We start from the raw sequence: 19,943 nt of genomic DNA on the forward strand, positions 1-19,943 counted from the left end.
AGATGAGCCACCTCCACAGCCTGCGCTGATCCAGCCTCCCCCACCACCAGCGGAAAAATCTGGGAAGTCAGACACATGACCTTGCAGAGAATGCATGAGTGCCTTTCTGCACGCAGCCCTGGGCAGGGACCGTTTCTCTTTCAGCTTGGTGAATGGTGGAAGCTCATGGAAAACAGCAGACAAAGCAGCCCTGGGAATAGGGGAGCTTCCAGAGAGGCCCACAGCCGGGCCACAGGGACACTGGGACTGGAAACCAAAAGCCACTAGGCTCTGTAAAGCCACTAGGCTCTGTAAACCCACTAGGCAGAGAAGAGGCAGAAAGGGAGATGAGCACAAGGCGGGTGGTGGTGGACATGCCCACCGGGGCCAGCTCCAGCATGCCCCTCCAGAGGCATAGGGCATCCTTTGGGGGAACATGGTCATCGTCCTCCCTGGATAGCCCCCCAGCCTCCAGGACCAATCCCATGGGTGGTCTCATCCGAGCCCCCAGAGTCTATGTAGGGATGGCGCCCAGTGGGTACACAAGTGGCCTGGGCACCCGAGTGACACGCCGGGCCCTGGGCATCAGCAGTGTTTTCCTGCAGGGCCTGCGGAGCTCAGGTCTGGCCACAGCACCAGCTCCAGGTCTGGAGAGGAACCTCAGTACCGTTGAAGACCTGGGGGGTTGCCTGGTGGAATACATGGCCAAGGTTCATGCCCTCGAGAACATCAGCCAGGAGCTGGAGGCACAACTGCGGATGCACCTGGAGAGCAAGGCCACACGCTCGGAAAGATGGGGTGCCCTCAGGGCCTCCTGGGCTAGCAGCTGCCAGCAGGTGAGTGCCTGGGCCATGCCCAAGGGTTTTGCATAGGGCCAGGAGAGGGTGCTGACAGCTGCTGAGGGGTCATTATCAAACAGCAAGAATGCTGAGGCGGGACAGGGGAGTGAATGGTCTGAGACCAAAGAAACAGACCATAACCTCTCATTCTTTCCTGCTAAAAAATACTAATGACAATGAAAACAGTAATGACAGCTACCATTTACTGAGGTAGACTAGGGGCCAGGCCCACAATAATCCCTGTACATGCACCATCTCCTATGTTCAAAGCAATGCTATGCAGGGGCTTATTCACTGATTGCATTTTTCAGAGGAGAAAACGGAGGCACAAAGGAATTATGTAATTTGTCCAAGATCATGCAGCCTGTAGGGATGCTGAGCTTTGAGCCTGAATTGTTCCAGTTCCAAAGCTTGCATTTGTCCCATTACCCTGGGCTGGCTCTGTAACCTTTGTATTAAGAAAGGGTTTTTACAGCCATCATCAAATGGAACACCATCGAATGGATGTGGCATCAAAAACAAGGATAGGAGACAACTATCATATGATTTCTCTCATCTATGGAACATAAGAACTAGAATGATCAGTAGGGGAAGAAAGAGATAAAGAAAGGGGGGGTAATCAGAAGGGGGAATGAAACATGAGAGACTATGGACTATGAGAAACAAACTGAGGGCTACAGAGGGGAGGGGGGTGGGGGAATGGGATAGACCGGTGATGGGTAGTAAGGAGGGCACATATTGCATGGTGCACTGGGTGTTATACACAACTAATGAATCATCGAGCCTTACATCGAAAACCGGGGATGTACTGTATGGTGACTAACATAATATAATAAAAAATCATTATTAATAAAAAAAAAAAAAAAAAAAAAAAAAAAACAAGGATAGGGGCGCCTGGGTAGTGCAGTTGTTAAAGCATCTGCCTTCGGCTCAGGGCGTGATCCCGGCGTTCCGGGATTGAGTCCCACATCGGGCTCCCCTGCTGGGAGCCTGCTTCTTCCTCTCTCACTCGCCTGCTGTGTTCCCTCTCTCGCTGGCTGTCTCTCTGTCACATAAATAAATAAAATCTTTAAAAAAAAAAAAACAAGGATAAATGGCGGTGTGTTCCTATATCCATCTGCTGCAGTAACGTCCAATAGAAATATGAGCCACATGGTAATTGACAGGTTTCTATTACCCACAGTAAAAAAGGTAAAAAGAAACAGGTGAAGTTCATATTAGCATATCTTACTTAAGTCAGTATATTTTAAATGTTATTTCAACAGATAATATTTAAAATATTAGTGAAATAGTTTACACTGCAATAGAACTTTCTGCAGTGATTGAAATGTCCTATATCCATACCGTCCTGTCTGGTAGCCACCAGCCACATATGACTATTGAGCACGTGAAATGTGGCTAATAAGACTGAGGAATTGAATTTGAATTTTTATCTTTATTTTTATTTTATTTCATTTCATTAGCCACATGTGGCCAGTGCTATCTTATTGGACAGGGCAGGACACAGAGGTTTCATCTTTCTCCCTTGCTTGGTCAGGATATGCTTTCCAGGGTGATTTCTGCAGAGGGCTGAGCTCATCTGTCATGTCTGGCCTGCAGGTACCACCACCACTACTCCAGCCAGCATTGCACGTCTCATCAGTTCTCTGCGGGTAGCTGGCTTCTCCCCTCCCTTCCCTCCCCCACCTCCACCTGACAAATGCTGGCCTTGGGATCCCTCTGAGCTACATCAGCCTCCAGTGCTGTCAGGAACTGCCAGCTTGGACCCCTTGTACCCTAAGGCCCAGCATGCACTCCCCAAGCAGAGATCACAAACTTCCATTTGTGTGTGGCTGGGTAACGCAGTGCAGGCATACTCAGAGGCTCCCCGTTTCCCCTCCTGCCTCCCATTTCATCCTAGAACGCTTCTCCTTCATCATCAATCAGTGGCTGACCGTCAGCTCAGGACATGTGATGTACAACACTGTCCTCTTGGCTTTCCTCTGGAGCTGTTTGTTCTGCTTACATCCATCTGGACTGGGAGGGAGAGCCATTTTAGAGCAGCCTGGGGCTTAAAGCTGTCAAATCTAAGACAGCCATCCCTCCCGGATTCTCCCAGCGGTCCTGATTCCAAATATTTGTGTCCTATAAGCCAGCAGACCATCCCTAGGTATTCCAATATTTCAGCATCTGCAGGACAATTTCTTGCATTAAAATGCCATGCACACTTTTCACGAGAAGTCAGGCACCCCAATTTCTAAGTCAGAAAGTATGGACACAGGGGCGCCTGGGTAGCGCAGTCGGTAAGCGTCTGCCTTCGGCTCAGGGCGTGATCCCGGCTTTCCGGGATTGAGTCCCACATCGGGCTCCTCCGCTGGGAGCCTGCTTCTTCCTCTCCCACTCCCCCTGCTGTGTTCCCTCTCTCACTGGCTGTCTCTCTGTCACATAAATAAATAAAATCTTAAAAAAAAAAAAAAAAGAAAGTATGGACACAAAACTTAGTCCATATTCAACAGATACTGACATGGTCTGGCTCCAGCTAGCTACAGGGGATTGGGCACCTTGCCCAACTTCTCTTAGCCTCAGTGTCCTTATCTGTAAAATGAGTATAATGCCACAGCTATTCTAACAAATCAGTAGATATCTAAGTTGCGTGGTTCCTGCGGGCAGGTAGACTACAGATTCAAAAACTGCACCATGACAACAGCACAGACACACTGCTGCCAGAGGCAAGGCTGGACAGCAAGACATTCAAGCCTGCCACTGATGGTCAGAGTCCCAATTGAGAGTCATTTTCCTTGTCACTGACCATAAGTCAGATGGTTCATACGAATACAGAGTTCTCTTTTTCTGCTTTTGTTTCAAGGCATGGACTTGAGGATACAGTTAGACTGACCTGTAAAATGGAGTTATTTCTGTATCATACAGCTTCACCTTCCGGCCATATTAAGCTCTGTTCCACCAAAAAGAGCCAAAAACAATTCTACCTATTTGAGAAATGCACATTAATTTTCCTTTGTTGTAGTTACAAAACTGACCCACACTATCCACCCCTCCCAGCTTCACCAAAAAGCTTTAAGGTGGCTTTGCTGATGCCTGCTCTCCTTCTTAGTATTCTCCACCCAGTCAGCAGTGTGATCTTTTGGACATGTGGGATCTGACTACATGATGTCCCTGCCCAATACCTGTCTGGGCTCCTCATCACTGACAGGACACAACATATGACTCTGGGCTCAGACTACAAGGCCTTAATAAAACCACCTCTAAGTCCTAGCCACACTACCCACTTGGGAGGCCCTGCACACACCACATGTCCTCAGCCTGCTCCTCTGCAAGGCTTCCCCTGTGCCTTCTGTGTCTCATGACAGCCTGTACACACATCCATGGTGGTGGTTACCATGCTGTCCTCTGGTCACTTGCCTGTCTATGCCCTTACACTCTAGGCCCACTTAGGAAAGACCAGATCTCCCTAACAGTGAGAAGAGTACAAAGGGTATAAACTAGAAGTTCACCTGGGAGTCGGGTGAACTTACATTTAGATGTTGGCTTTGCCACTTACTAGCTGGGTGACTTCAGGTCAGTTAGTTCTCTCAACTTTTCTCCACATTTGCCATTTGGAGATCACTTCATCTACTGAGCAGACTGTTAAGGGGGTTAACTGAATGTAATGTACCCAGTAAAATCAGTGGTTAAAAGCTTAGAAGACTTTCTTTACTCATGGCATTGCAGATACCTAAAGCCATGTACATGACTGATACTCAACAGTGAATCAGGCTCCTGCTTCATATCCTGGCTCTGCCACTTACTTGGACCAGCCAGTCCTCTGCTCTATGTCTCCCTTTCCCCATCTATAAAATGGATGGATGAGCACCTCCCAGGGTCACTGTGAGCATGAAATGAAATAAGATGCAAAAAGGAGCATTGGAGAAGGGCACCTGGGTGGCTCAGTCGGTTAAGCATCTGACTCTTGATTTCAGTTCAGGTCATGATCTCAGGGTCGTGAGATCAAGACCCGCTTTGGGCTCCATACTGGGCATGGAACCTATTTAAGATTCTCCCTCTCCCTTTACCCGCCCCCCCGCCCCCCCCCCCCATTCACACGTGCTTGCTCTCTCTTTCTCTAAAAAGTTGGTGGGGGGAGCATAGGAACTGTGAAGTACTATACACATGCTGCAGGCCATCCTGAGTGAGTGCCAGTCCTCTAGGGGCCAGGTCTCTGGCCAAGGGACTTGCCTCTGGAGGCCATGACCCCCTTCAGGGCCTTAGCTGGACCCTTTCTTCCTCTCTTCACCCCTAATAGAATCCTCCTCATCCAACAGCCAGGAGATGATAGCTCCCTCCCAAACCCTATCTGTCCCCAAATGGCAGGCCCAACTTCTGGCTACTCAGAAACAAAACCTTTCCCACTGGGGAATGGGGGCCCCACTGCCTTCCTGGGTACTTTGTCATGGAGCCCTAGACCCACCAACCAGCCAGTTCCCATAGAACTGCAGGATGGTCCCACCTGCTCCAGGGCCCCTAACCTAGACCTAGAGAACAGACTACCAGCAATTCATTTATTTCAGAAAGGGCTGCCTTCCCCTCACATGGGCTTTAGAGGCAGCCATGCCGTGCTAAGAGTTTCTGGGCTCCAGAAATCCAAAGCTCTCTGCTGCCCAGTCCCACGATCCCAGGAACCCCAAGCTCCTCTTCATCTCCACCCACCCACCCCCACCTCCAGCAAGGGCCTGGTCACCGACCCCGGGTGAGGTTTGCTTCTTGGGGTGGGGCATGGACCCACGGCTGGCAGCACCACAGTGCACTTGTCAGCAACTGGAAGGGAAGGGCAAGCCTTTTATCTACCTTTGACCCAGGTACCTACAGAGTGGCACTGAGGTTCAATACTCTTAGGATTACCTATCCTCCGTGGGTTGGAGTGGCCAGTCAGTGGGAAAGGGAAATGCCTGGCTTCATTCCTCTCCTCCCCGCAACTCACCGGAACAAAGCATGTCAGTGCAGTCACTCACAGGAAGGGTCACCCAGCATTTGGTGGGCCACACAGTGCCCCAAATAGCGAGGTAGGGCCCCTGGGGGGCCTAGGAGAGTTTGCATATCCTCCCTTGAGTATCCTTGTGTCTGAGGATGTGCAAGATTAAATAGCAAAAATTACCATGACAAATCAAGAGAAAAACCAAAAGCTTCATACTTTATTTATTTATTTATTTATATTTTACCACATTTCAAAGCACTTTTCCCCCTGTCTTTTGAACAAGGAGCTCCACATTTTCATTTTGCACCGGGACCCACAAATCATGTAGCTAGTGTATATGAAGTTCCTTTTCACTTCCAAACTTCTCCCTACTCCTCAGTTGTGTTAGAAGCTCTCAGACACTCATGCTAAGCAGTAAAAACAGACAGGAAAACTCCCAGGTGATGGCAATGGAGGCCAAGGGGGGCATAGCCCCTGCCCATTGCTTGGGCAGAAAGTGGTTCTTTCCCTTTCCTGCTTTACCGAATGCTCCTGACCTTTCTTGCCAAGTGAATGGTGTTCATAGTAAGCTCCGGCGGCAACGTCAGACCCTTTCATCTTCAAATAGGTCAAACACAAGCTTGGAATTAGGCAGCTCCCCGCCTTGGAGCTGCAGATAAAAGGAGAGTGGGGACAGAGGAGGTGCAGCCAGGGACGTGGAGTCTCAAAGCACAAGGAGTAAGCCAAGGCCAAGGCCAAGGCCAGAGATATGCTGCCTGGGACAGAAAGGGGAACGTGGAGGCTTCGATTCCACTGAAATTATTGGTCTCCATGGGAGAAAACAGAAGCTTACACCTCAGACAGCAGAGGTTGTTAGCTGGAGGAAAGGGAAATCAAAATTATTAAAAGGCAAGAGAATTAGAATTTAAAAGGACCTGATTTGAAAATGTTTCTTGCTGTTCACAGTTCCTCTTTCTGTCCCTTGCAGAGAGAGCCCAGACTCTGGGGATCAGCCTATTTGGGGAAACTGCTAGAAACTCAGGCAATCCAGGTGAGGGCCAGCTCTCTCACCTACAGAGCCTGTAGTCCTAGCAGGTTTAAAAAAAAAAAAAAAAAGGAAAAAGAATCAAGAACTAATCCCCCCCCCCCAATTCTATCCCCGCACCAGCCCTGAATAAGAAGGCAACAGGATCGTTGTTCATGATTCACAACCTGGTGTCCCTGAAAGGGGAAAGAAATAGAACCATGAGCTATTGGAGTATCTGCAACAGCCTGAATACATTTATCAAAGATAAACCACCCCATCTATTTCTTAATACTGTACATGCACTTCATTTGGTCAGAGCAGTTCAGTAAGGTAGTTACTTTGTTAGCCAAGTTATAAGGGACACTAAAGTATCATTAGAAATGGAACTATACAGAGAAAAAAATGTATTCAGGAGAATTCCTCTCAGGGAGAGTGACATATGAAATTGGAAGAAATCTTTTGATGGAGCAGGGGAAGGGAAGGAGGCATGAAGCTGCTCCCAAGGGTCTTGGTCCAGTAATATCGGTGGTCACAAAACTGCTTTCTAAGAAGAGTAGTTTCTCATTTCCTGGAAGGAGGGGGGCAGGGTCTTGCTTTGCTAAGTAGAGTATATCTGTGCAGAAACACAGTAGAGTATGTCTGTTACAGAAGACAGGGGAGAGAATAAATGCTGTCACTGGGGGCCACTCTCCAATCTCTTAAGATCTCTTAAAATGTGAGGGCCACGTTGAAGAGTAGAGGACAGGGGAATCCCGGTAATGAAAAATAGGGAATGTGCTACAAAGACAGGATTCTGAAGCAAGAAAGTCCGTGGGTCACACTTGGACCCAGAAAATTCTTTGCTGATCTTGCTACATCTTGATTTCTTACCTGAATAATAAGGATGTTTGGAGACTTTCTTGACATGATAAAATAGCTAAGAAAGACATACTAGAGGACTTCCTGTAGAAATGAAGAACAAAATAAGTATGCCCACTATCTCTACTGTTATGTAACATTGGTCAGAGGTAGTAGTTAACGCCAGACAAGATAAAGCAATTGGAGGTATAAGGATCGAAGAGGAAAAAGGGAAAATGTTGGGCTTTCTGGAAAGCCCAAAAGGATCCGTGTGAAAACTGTACAACATACAATAAGATAATTTAGTAAAGTAGCAGGTTATAAAATAACATTAAAGACATATGCTAAATATATATATATATATGCACACACATATACATATATTCATTTAATATGTAAATGGCTACCCATCTCCTTTATGATAGCAAAAAATAAAATATCTTTAAGTAAACTTAAGAAATGTCCAAAATGTACATGAAACAATAATAAAATTGTCTTGAAAGGACAAATGTAAAGAAATACCATGTGCTTGAATATAGACTCAAGAAAAATATCAGTTCTCCCTAATTTATAAATTTAATGCAATCCTAATTTTTAAAATATCATAGTGTTTTTTAGAACTAGATGGGTTTATTATAAATTTTTATTTGTAAAAACAAAAAAGCAAGAATAGCTGAAAAGAATAACTGACAGAGGAGAGCAAGGAGGGAAAGGTCATCTCTCCCAGACATTGCAACATACTAGAGAGTCTCACGCAGAAAGCAGTTTCATGTTTGCACATAAAAGATGGGAAGACCAAGGAAACAAAATATAAAATTTAAAAGTAAGCCCTGCCCCATATAGAAACTTAGCATTGATAAATGCAGCATTTGAAACCAATGGAGGAAAGGATGGACTTTTTAATAAATGGTATTCAGACAACTGGATAATCATAAGGAAAATAAAACTGGATCCATCCTTCACTGTACCTTAAATCAATTCCAAATGTATCCTAGATTTAAGTGTAAAGAAGGAAACCATACAAGTAGAATGCATGAGGAATTCCTGTATAACTTGAGTGTGAAAGAAGTTTTCCTTGCTATAATTCAAAATCTAAAAGCAATTAAGGAAATATCAATAAATTTGATTATCAAAAATTTTTAAATTTTGCATCACAAAATAACACCACAAGCAAAACTAAAAGATAAATGACAAACTATAAACAGCATTTAGAATTTGCAGTTTTAAAATAAAAGCCAAAAACGTGCTTTACTGTTAAGTAGGCTGGAGATATAAACGGGGAATCAACATAAAAATAAATGAAAATGGCTCTTACCTACATAAAAAGATGTTCAACTTCACTCATTGTAAGAGAAATATGAACAAAACAAAACAAAAACCTACCTGAGGTACCATTTTCACTTATCAGATTGGCAAAACTCCAAAAGTATATCAATCTGTTTTATTGGTGAAGTGCTAGGGAGACAGCCAATTCCACAGTGCTGATGGGGGGACAAATTTTACAGTGTCTATGGAGAAGAACTTGGCAATATCTAAATAAACTGTATATGCATTTATATACATGTAATTTAATCCAGCAATCCCATGTCTAGGAATCTCTCCTGATGACACACTGTCAAAAACACAAACAAGAAGTATGCATAAGGCTGTTCATTTCAATCATATCTATAATGGCAAAAGACTGGAAACAACCCAAAAACCTAGCAATAGGGGACTAGCTGAATAAGCAATGCTACATCCACAAAAGGAATGAGGAAGGGCTCTGTAAGTATTATGGAGTGATGATCTCCAGGATATACTGTTGAGCTAAAATGCAACGTGGGGAGAGTGTGTATTTCATTCTACCATTTATCTGAAAAAGAGGAAGGTATATGAATGTATACATACATATTCACTTTTAACTGGAAAAACCAACTACAAATGTTTTTAAATGATCACTTACAGGAGAAGGGAGGAAGTAGGGTAGAGGGGAAAGGAATAGACACTAGAATTCTTTCAATTTATCTTATTATGAGGAGATGACTTTGGAACCATGGAAGTATTTTACAGAATTATAAAAGTGACTTTTAAACAACAGTAATTTGTACATCTCTAGTAGGATACAAAAGAGTACTGAAAAAAGAATCCTAAGTCACTTTCGGTAATTATATTGTTGGTGGCATTGTTCGTATTATTCTAACACTGGTGTGGGCATGTGTGTACTGTGGGATAATGCAAAAGAGTAATTTGTTGAGTGTCATTGAGAATTGGGACTTTTAGTATGGGTAAAGGGAGATGCACTTGTAAGGCAGATTAAGTTTAGTGACAATTCTCTAATCCTGAATTTGAATTGGAATTATCAGTATAAAATCATGGAGTATGTGACCCTAAAATAAATGTATACCCATTTTCTAGCTCCAGCCAGTGAGAAGAACTAGCAACAATTGCCAACCCGTAGCAATGAGCAGTTTTAGCCTCAGGTCTTTGTCACTAACTACCGTCTTTCATTAGAACTGAGGCTCCTTATAGAGATATGGCTGAATCTAGGTTTGGGAGAAGGAAGCATAAGAGATGAATCTGAAACATCTCATCATACCAAAACCAAGGAAGCTACAAAGAACTGCTAGCATCATGTCAAAAGACTTAGGAGCCAATTTGAATAAGCTCCCACTAATCAAAGATGGCTACATATCAATAAGAATATTAACTACTAAAAGAAAAAAAAAGAATATTAACTGCGATGGATTGAAACACATTAAATATGTTTAAATCAATGAGTTCAGTATAATACCAAAAGGTCCATTTATTAGTTGCCTCAGAGTCTGCTGGAGAACCAACTCATTATTTTGAAACTGTTAAATAATGAGAAGGAATTACGAATTTTTCCTGCCTTTCCTATAAGAACTGAGAATCCATCATCATTTTTTTAAAAGAAGAACTGAAGGGAGGAATTATCCTTTTATAGAAATACTACACCAAAAAACAAATAATGTAACTATTAACTATGTTATTTATATTTATAACTAATATTAATTATTAAAATAGAACTCAAATATCACCACTTTGCAACTATCATAAAATAATGGATCTAGGCAATAACAAACATCAAATGGCTACTAATATCAAAAAAGACCAGCAGACGTGTACTTCCTGGTGGAGTACACAACATCACCTATGACATAGTCTTGCCAGAAAAGAAAAAAGAAAAAGAAAACTGAATGTGATTGAGCCTCAAAATAAAACTACCAATTCACAGAAAATACAGAGGTCAGACGAACATGTGAAATAATGCCACTGGGTTGGAATCAGCAAAACCCAGACTGTGGAAAAAGATAGAACTAAATACCCAATTGTTTCAACAAGCAAACATTTCAAGGGACAAATCGGGAGATGAGGGGGAAACCTATAAATTAAAAGAGATTAAACTGACATATCAACCCACTGAAATGGACATTATTTGAGCCACTATTCAAGCAAACTGTAAAAAATAGACAACTGAGGAAAAATAAACTGGGTATTTGAGGAATTGTTATTAATGTTTAGATGTTATTTTTAGATTTTTGAAAGTTATTTTTTTGTTAAAGATTTATTTATTTATTTTTCACCAAAAGGTGTATTTATTTATTTGAGAGGGAGACAGAGAGAGAGAGAGCAGGAGCACAAGTGGGAGGAGAGGCAAATGGAGAAGCAGACTCTCTGCTGAGCAGGGAGCCTGACACAGGCTTGATCCCAGAACTCTGGAATCATGACCTGAGCTGAAATCAAGAGTCTTGACGCCTAACCAACTGAGCCACCCAAGTGCCCCAAAAGTTATTTACAGATCTTTATAATTTAATAATGCATACTGAAATATCTGAAGACGAAATAATGGTATTTGGGATTTGTTCAAAATAATCCAAGGCAGAGTAGAAATGTGAGGGGATATAGGTGAAACAAAACAGGCCATGCATTTGTAACCATTGGAGCTGGGTGATGGGTATATGGGTATATGGATGAAATAATATGTGTAAATTGCTACATGCATAATCAATACCCAATTAAGTTTGTGGAATTGAATAAATGAGAAGCTACAGACATTGAGTGGTAACATAAACGACTGTATTTACATACATGTATTCATGAGTTGTTCAACCCACCCATGCTGCAGGAGTTTAGAGAAGAGGCAGGATATTGACTGGTCCTCAGTGAGGGTATCCCAGGAGGTTGAGTCTAAATGTGAGACCCAAAGAACATGCCAGAAGATGGCACTTCAGACTGCATCCGGCACGGACAAAGGTTCGGAGTCAGGATCCAGTCTGACCATCTACAGAGCAGTCTATGCATGGGGCAGATTTCTCAACTGCCAAAGAGAAATTTTGCACTGAACACTTGTTAAGATCGGCAAGACATATTTTATTCAGACTACTGCAGTAGGGGAGAGACACTTCAGTATGGACTGAGCTCAGCTCCACTGAAACAAAAGACAGAAGGCTTTTTAAATGCTGGGTGTGCCAAAAGAAAAGAACTGAAGGAAGTTAAGGGAGGGGGTGATTTATGTGATTAGGCCATCTGTGTTTGCTAATTGGTGCTTATCCAGAGGAGAAACACACTTCTCATAGCTTTATGACAGGAGCAAATTAGAGGAAGACGCCCACCAAAGTCAGCATCCGACCCTCCCACACGAGCTGGGAGATAGGAAGATATCTCACTAGAAGTGTGCATTTCACAGATTGTTCCCAGGTCCTTGAGAAAAGATTCTGGGTTGTAGATTTATATCTCCAAGGGACAGATAAGGGATTTATTCCAAGTTTCCTAAAATAACTGCCAAGGAAAAGGGAGGTCAGGGGCCTCTTGTCAGGTTTTAGCTGGAATGGAACAGGAAATTCTTTTGGCAGCATTGGCCTTTCTCAAACAAGCATGTTAAGGGGGCTAGGTTCATGCTAGGGACCTGGGTCTGGGGCCAACAGAAGCCATGCCAGAGTGTGGCCAGGTTCCTTAGTGTGCGGGACTAGGTGGCGTCATTTATGCAAGAGTTTTCATTCTCACCACCAAGCACCAAGTGCCTCCCTGTCTCTGCTCTGTCCCCTTCACCTCTCTATTCTGAGACCCAGTGCGGAAAGGGCATGCCACGATACACCAAAAGGCAGCCAACAAACAGTTGGGCAGCCGAGACTGAATACGGAACCAGACTCAAGGTTTTCAATCGGAACCCTGAAGTTCCAGTCAGGGAGCTCCCTTAAAATCCCACACCACATTGAAATACAAGCAACAACCTCAATGTCCAATACAGCTAAATAACACAGCAGAATCCTCCGCTGCTGTAAAAAAAACAAAAAACAAAAAACAAGGAAGCTTATTATAAACTGAGGTGGGACTAGCACCAGTATATATATTTTTGAGTAAAAAGGCAGGCTGCAAACTCCCATGCATGCTCTGCTACCATTTGGGTCTTTGCAATGTGGGGGAGCAGACTGTCTGGAAGCATATACAAGGAGCGGTAGCAAAGTATTCTTCCAGTGAGGACTGGAGACAAGAGTAGGAGCAGGTGTATACTTTTTGCAGTGTTGGGATTTTTTCCCTGCATTGTAAAAAAATGGAGTAATAAATAAAACTCCTGCCAGCAACCAGGGGCGGGAATGGGGGCATTCTAACCAGGTCCAGGGCAGGCAAAGCCCTCACAGCCTCACAGACGCTACTGGCATGTCCTAGGGGGAAAGAAGACTCATCTCCACACTCTCCTCTCAAAGCGAAAACCCAACAAATCAAATAAGCATGTATAGGAGCGATAGGAAAGACCTCACAGTGGGCTACACTCTCCAGAAGAACTAAATTAAAATTTAATCCAGGCAGCTGGCACAAGTGCCGAGAACAAATGTCGTGGCTCTTCACAGGGAATTATCGAAAGAATGGGTGAACCAAGCAGAATGTTACGCAGGGTCCCCAGTGTTCCTTCAGAGGGTTTATGCAGATCCACTGAAGTTGAGGACTCAATTTAGGGAAATAAAACCTAGCTTATCATTGTCTGGTTGGGGAAATACACATAAAGATTCGTTTATCTGGTTGTAAACGAGCTAATAGAGCTGACTGTCACAAACACATTATTCAGCAGAAATGAGAAGTTACTTCAGCTGTTATCAGCAGGTAATGAAAAGCCGAGCACAGGGAGTGGAAAACTCCTTCACAAAACCAACTTGCTATCAGAAAACAACTTGTAATTTTTATTTGCATTTTTCAAGGGCCAGTGAATAGCCATCTAAATAAATCAGAGGAAACACCACAGTATGGAGAGAGAAATGAAGTTAGAAAGGCTCCTCCAGGAGACTCAGAGCAAAGTTGTACAAGAGGCAAAGAACCGTACCTGAATTCTAAGTGCCCACACCTGCCTGCCCCCACCAGCACCCCGCCCTGCATGCCCCCCTCCCTCCATGCACCCCTTCACAGGCCCTCTCTCTGGCGCTGCTGCCCAGAGCACTTCCAAGCATCATCCCCTGCCTGCAACTGGGCCATACCTTCTTCCTCTTCATTCCCACTAGGCATGTAAGAGTCCCTTCCTCGGGCCCACTCCCAGCCAGCTCTGACGAGGAAGCTGATCTCACACTTGGATTTCTTATTAGTTACTGGCCAAGGAAACCTGGGCATGTCTTTTTTTTTTTTTTTTAAGATTTTATTTATTTATTTGACAGAGAGAGAGACAGCCAGCAAGAGAGGGAACACAGGCAGAGGGAGTGGGAAAGGAAGAAGCAGGCTCCCAGCGGAGGAGCCTGACGTGGGGCTCGATCCCAGAACGCTGGGATCACGCCGCCCTGCACCGAAGGCAGACGCTTAACGACCGACCGAGCCACCCAGGTGACCTGGGCATGTCTCTTAACTCAGCGCCTCGGTGTATCTGCATAATAAAGGTGAAAACTCTTTCCTGCGGTGTTGTGAGGAGTAAACGAGATGAGGAGGTGAAGCCCTGGGACGTCTTGGGAGTTCACTGTCGCTGTCCCTAAGGAGCTTTGCTTGGGAAGCAAATTGCTTCTGGTGATATTTCAGACCACCTGCAGGTGAGGGGGGCGAGCCCAGGGACCCCCGGTGCAAAGTCCACCTCCAAGGCCAGCCCTGCCAGGCACTAACCCCGAATTCCTGGGGTTTTCACCCACATCCCAGCCACCCCCTGGAGCAGGCACAGGTACTCAGGGGGTTCTACAGATTCCCCTCTACTGTCTCCTAACAAAACCGTGTACTGTGACAAGACTCATGAACATGACACGGTCCACACTTTCACTATGAACTGCAAGCCTCCGGCACGACACTTATTTTGCATGACACAAGGATTTACAAGAACTTTGACTCACTGTGTCCTTTGATTCAACAACGTGTGTGTCACCCGGGACGATGGGATTATGCCCACTGAATTAGTCTGCGAAGACAGCCAGAACAGCGCACCACAGGCCAGCTGGCTCTGACAGCAACAAAAGTTATTCCCTCAGGGACTGGAGGCTGGTAGTCTGGGATGGAGGTGTAAGCAGGGCTGTGTTTTTTGTCTGAGGCCTCTCTCCTTGGTTTGTCGATGGCCAGTCTCTCCCTGTGTCTTCACAGGGTCTTCCCTCTGTACATCTGTGCCCAAATTTCCTTTTCTCATAACCGGTAGAACTGAATTAGGGCCCCATCCTCAGAGCGTCATTTTAACGTAATCACCTCTTTAAAAGCTCTGTCTGCAACCATGTTCTAAGGTCATGGGAGTTGGGACTCCAACATATGAATCTGAGGGGGACACAATTCAGCCCATAACTCCCATTTTATAGACAAAGAAACGGAGGCCTGCAGAGATTAAGTTCCCCCTTTGAATTAGTATCCCCACCAGGACCCACTCAATGTTATTTCCACCCCCAAAGTATTATGAAAAACCTCCTGTTGTCCTCATTTATAAGACCAGGGTCAGTCCTGCCTCAGACCCCCGGCCCTAAAAGGGCATATCGTTTGAGTGTCCACTGTTTGATAAGACCAAGTCATAGTCAACAAGAGCTGTTCTCTGTGAGGAGTTTAAACACCAAGATGTGCCTCCTTTTTCTCCTCTTCTCTCTCTTAATTTGGAAAAAAACTGTCAGAAACTGTGATTGATCCTTAGCCAAGCACACTTTAACTGGAACTAACTGCTGTAGCTAGGATGCGTGAGGCTGGGCGGCTTCCAGCTCGTCAGGCAGCTCAGGACTAGGACTTGAAAGTTTAATAGCTTTGCTGCCAGGAAATGGCGCAGCGCCCCCCTCCCGTACCCCAGGGATTTCTACTTTTCTTTTTCAGTGATCTCAACGCTCAGAAAAATGTGCTGAGCAGTTGGCCCTTGAGGCAAAACGTCTATATCTGAGCAGAGTTCAGGAACTCCCCAAGGTGCCCCACTCCAGCATGGGTGGGAGGAGGCCTCCTCTCCAGACTCATGCCAGCATCCGTGCTTTCCACAGGCTTCTGGGCTGGGCCCTTGGCCCCTGCAGGTTGATCCCCTCCCCCGCCCAGTGCCAAGTGCTACTTGAAGAGCTGAGGGTTCAGCAAGAGCCACACCCAGTGGCCCTCATTGCCAACCCCCAGGGTTCCTGGTCTGGGGGTGAGACATGCACCTGCTAAAGCCAGACAGACCACTGAGAACACACTTCTCAGTGGATAAAGTCAAGCTTTATGAACTTGTTGCAGCAAGGGAGAACCCAGGACATCTCAGGAAGAGGGAGCTGGAAGGGCCTGTTTTGAGGACCGGGCTTGTGCTGGGTGATTGGGGGGGAAGGTTCAGAGCAAGGATTTGCTCTGCATCTGATGCTGCCAGAAAATGGGGGCAGTATGATGAGTGGGTATCTTTCAGATTTCATCCAGGAGATGGGAGGGATGAAGCCGGCACAGAGTGGGCATTAGTAAGCAGCAGTAACCTCGTCACCTGTGCTGGCTGTCAGCTGGATATTGAGTTTTGTGGCCACAGAGCATCCTGGCCTCTCTGTTCCCATAGGATTACAGCAGGTCTTGTCTCTGTCGCTTTCCACCAGGATCACAGCGTGACCCTGCCTGGTTATCACTGATACTGTATGCATGTTCCAAGCAGGTGAGAGTACTAGGGCCGAGCTGTTAGCTGCCGGGGCCCGGGGTTTTACCTCCTCCACCCAAACTAAGCTTCCTGAGTCCCTGCATCCTCAGGAGGCAGGAGGCCTGTGGAGACAGAGCAGGAGTGTGAGGGGTCTCTGCCCCCACACAGCTATAAATAGCGCCCTCAAAGCCAGGGGCTGAGATATGTTATGTGACTGTAACATGACTTAGGGCCCACTCTGTGCCTCTGGGACCCACACTCTTGCCTGTTCCGCCCTTCTCTCCTCCAGGAGTCTATCTTGGCAGTCATGCGACAAGCAGTAAATGAGGTAGAACAGAGTGACGGGTAAGTGCAGGGCCGTGCCCCAGACAGAGCCGAGCCTGGGCCCAGCTTTATTTACCATAACCAGAAGGGAGCCCTTGGCCCAGTTACTAACCCCCAGAGTGAGTTTCCTTATCTCTAAGTTGTGAGAGAATGATCCTTATCTCACAGGACATTGTGAGGACTCTGGGAGATAATAGATAAGCAGAACACAAGCTTCAGGAAGGCGGGAATAGCATCCCTCACGCTCCGATCTTTCTCTGGCACCCGGGATAGGCATCACAAACTGGGTGGATGAAACAGCAGAAGTGTACTCTCTCCTGTTCTGGAAGCTGAAAGTTGGAAATGTAGGTACCAGCAGGGCTGGCTCCTGCTGCCGCCGTGAAGGAGGTTCTGTTCTGAACATCTCTCCTACCTCCTGATGGTGGCTGGCGTCCGTGGCATTCCCAGGGTTATAGATGCATCACTCCCATTTCTGCCTTCACTTTCCCTGTGTGTCTGTGTCCACATTTCCCTCTCATATGGACACCAGTCACACTGGCCTGGGGCCCACCCTAATGACCTCCTCTTGACTCGATGACATGTGCAAAGATCTTACTTCCAAATAAGTTCACATTCACCGGCACTGGGGATTAGGACTTCAACCTGTCTTTTGAGTGGTACCCAATTCAACCCATCAGAGTAACTATTGGGGTTTTGTTTTTTTTCACATTGTAGTCCTGATTTCCAACATTTTATCCTATTTCCTCAAACGTCATTTTAAAAGGTTCCAGAATGACCAATATTTCTGTACCTACTCCATTTCACCCTTACTTCCTTTTGCACTTGGCATCAGATCCCAAATCCTATTGAACACATGGAGCTTGAGTTTCAGAAAAGAAAGCCATGGTACAGAGAACCTGAGAGAGTACTATCCATACAGTAGAAATAGAGTAAACGTCACTAAGTTTCTATGTGATCTTGGACAAGTTACCTCACCTCTCTGAACCTCAGGTTCCTCAACTGTTAAATGAAAAGATTGGGTCAAACTGACATCTCCCTGCAGACACACAGGGAGCAGGCCAGATTGCCTTCCCTAACTCTGGTGAGCAGGTGGTCACATTACCCCTCCTTAAAGGACATGAAGACACCAAGTCCGTCCGACCCCTATGTCTGTCTTCACTTCTGACTGCTAGCTAGCTCCGTGCCCTGCAGCAATCCCTTTTGCTCTGAGGCTCCTCATCTGTAAAATGAGAGGGTGGAATTCTCTGATCTCCCCAGCCTCCAGCCACACACCTATCTGTCATGGCTCATCATTATCTCTGAACAGTGCAAAGCCTAAAGAGAGCAGCAGCCCTCCACAGAGCCCAGTTCCCTAAGCCTTTGTGGCTCAGCTGACTGGCTGGCTGGGGGCGAGGAACAGGCAGTACATGTTGGCCACCTACTTCACTTCTAAGGGTCAGGTGGTGGCCTATGCCCCACCACCAGTGAAGCAACAGTTTTATTAACCTCCCCCCGCCTCAGGGTTCTCCAACTGGCAGGGGAGCCCCTGGAGATGGGGGAGTCCCAGACGGCTGCTTCTGACCCAGTTCTCTTGGCAAATGGTGCCACCTTCTAGGGGCCCTGAGCACTATCTTGCATAACTAGTCACCCAGGTTGCAAAATGTCATTTGTGTTAAGTTTTGGGCGCCCATCATCATCCCTTCGCTGCCAACGCCACCCTGATCTGCAGTTCATGATGCCCTGCGGTCTCTCTGTTTATGTCAGATTTTCCACAATGGCTCCCAATTTCCTGAGGATTAGAAATCACCCATAAAATTTCATTTTGCCCCGAGACTTTGCATATATTTGCCAGCAATTCTTTTCTTACTCTCACCTGCTTCCATTTATGATGAAGAAACCACCCCCGCTTTTTCTCTTTTAGTTGCATTTTCTGTGGCTTTGGGTTTAGGTCAGAGCTTGCATTTGGAGTCAGGGGGTTCTGAGTCAGCCCCACCCTAGTCTCAGCTTACCAAATGCTTCACCCAGGCCCCTAATCTCTCCCACCTGCAGCTTCCTTATCTGCAAAAAGAGGGAGATAATTATACCTGCCGACATGGCCCTGACCCTTTTGAAATTTAAGGAGAATAACGTGAGTGGAAAAAGGCTTTGTCAGTGTCAGAGATTAGGCTGCAGATTCTTGGTCTGTGGGTGTAATTAGTGTCACATGTAAGTGCAGAATCTTTAGTGATGTTGGCATGCGTTGGCCCTGCCTCCCTCCTCACCAGCAGTCTTGACAGTGTAATATTTGTCATGGTAGCTGCTGTGGGGCTGGCACAGAATTCAGTTTTATTATGTTCATTCATCAGGCATTGAAAGTGGGTCTACTGTGTACTGGGAACTATGGGAATTCACATAGAGCACATCAAAATTCTCAGACTCCAGGACCTGAAAGTCTAAGAGGGATGATGAGTCATTAAATCCACACTGTTGAGTGCCTGCTACGTGCTAAGTGCAGTGCTGGGCATATGATAGACGTCAGCTGCACATTGAACAGGAAGGACTCAGGAGGCATAGTTATAAAGGCAGCTTTGGTTTGGGAGCACCTGAGTGGCTCAGTCGGTTAAGCATTCGACTCTTGGTTTCAGCTCAGATCATGATCTCAGGGTCCTGGGACTGAGCCCTAAGTCGGGCTCCCTGCTCAACGCAGAGTCTACTTGTCTCCCTCTCTGCCCCTCCTCCCACTAGCTCTCTCTCTTTCTCAAATAAATTAAGTAATTTTTTTAATAAAACAGCTTTTGTTTGAGAGAAACCTCTTCCGAGGTCCCCTTTGACCTGTTCATCAGAAGGTGAATACTCTCTCTTAGCCCCGGTTGAAAACACAGATAGTCTCATGACTTTTCTGATCACTTGTTGGTAACTAAAAATTCCATGCTCTGGAATTTTTAAGTCTCAAAGTACAGTCTCGAGTCAGTAAATAGAAGGTCTAGTTGGTATATTTTAAGTCACAAAATACAGTCTTAAGTCAGTAAATAGAGGGTCTAGTTGGTA

General features: G+C 45.6%; 1 protein-coding gene across 1 annotated transcript in view; it reads left to right on the forward strand.

The window, feature by feature from the left end:
- The first annotated feature begins 311 nt into the window (after positions 1–311).
- The window catches only part of BFSP2 (beaded filament structural protein 2), a 58,856-nt gene continuing 39,224 nt past the window's right edge, over positions 312–19,943 (forward strand). The window contains exon 1 of the mRNA XM_045791945.2: positions 312–815. Coding sequence (XP_045647901.2) covers positions 327–815 — 489 coding nt within the window. The 5' untranslated portion in view covers positions 312–326. The remainder of the gene's footprint in view (positions 816–19,943) is intronic.

This window comes from Ursus americanus, chromosome 20 (assembly GCF_024610735.1).
Source record: "Ursus americanus isolate L20-20 chromosome 20, mUrsAme1.1.p, whole genome shotgun sequence".
Lineage (NCBI taxonomy): Eukaryota > Metazoa > Chordata > Mammalia > Carnivora > Ursidae > Ursus > Ursus americanus.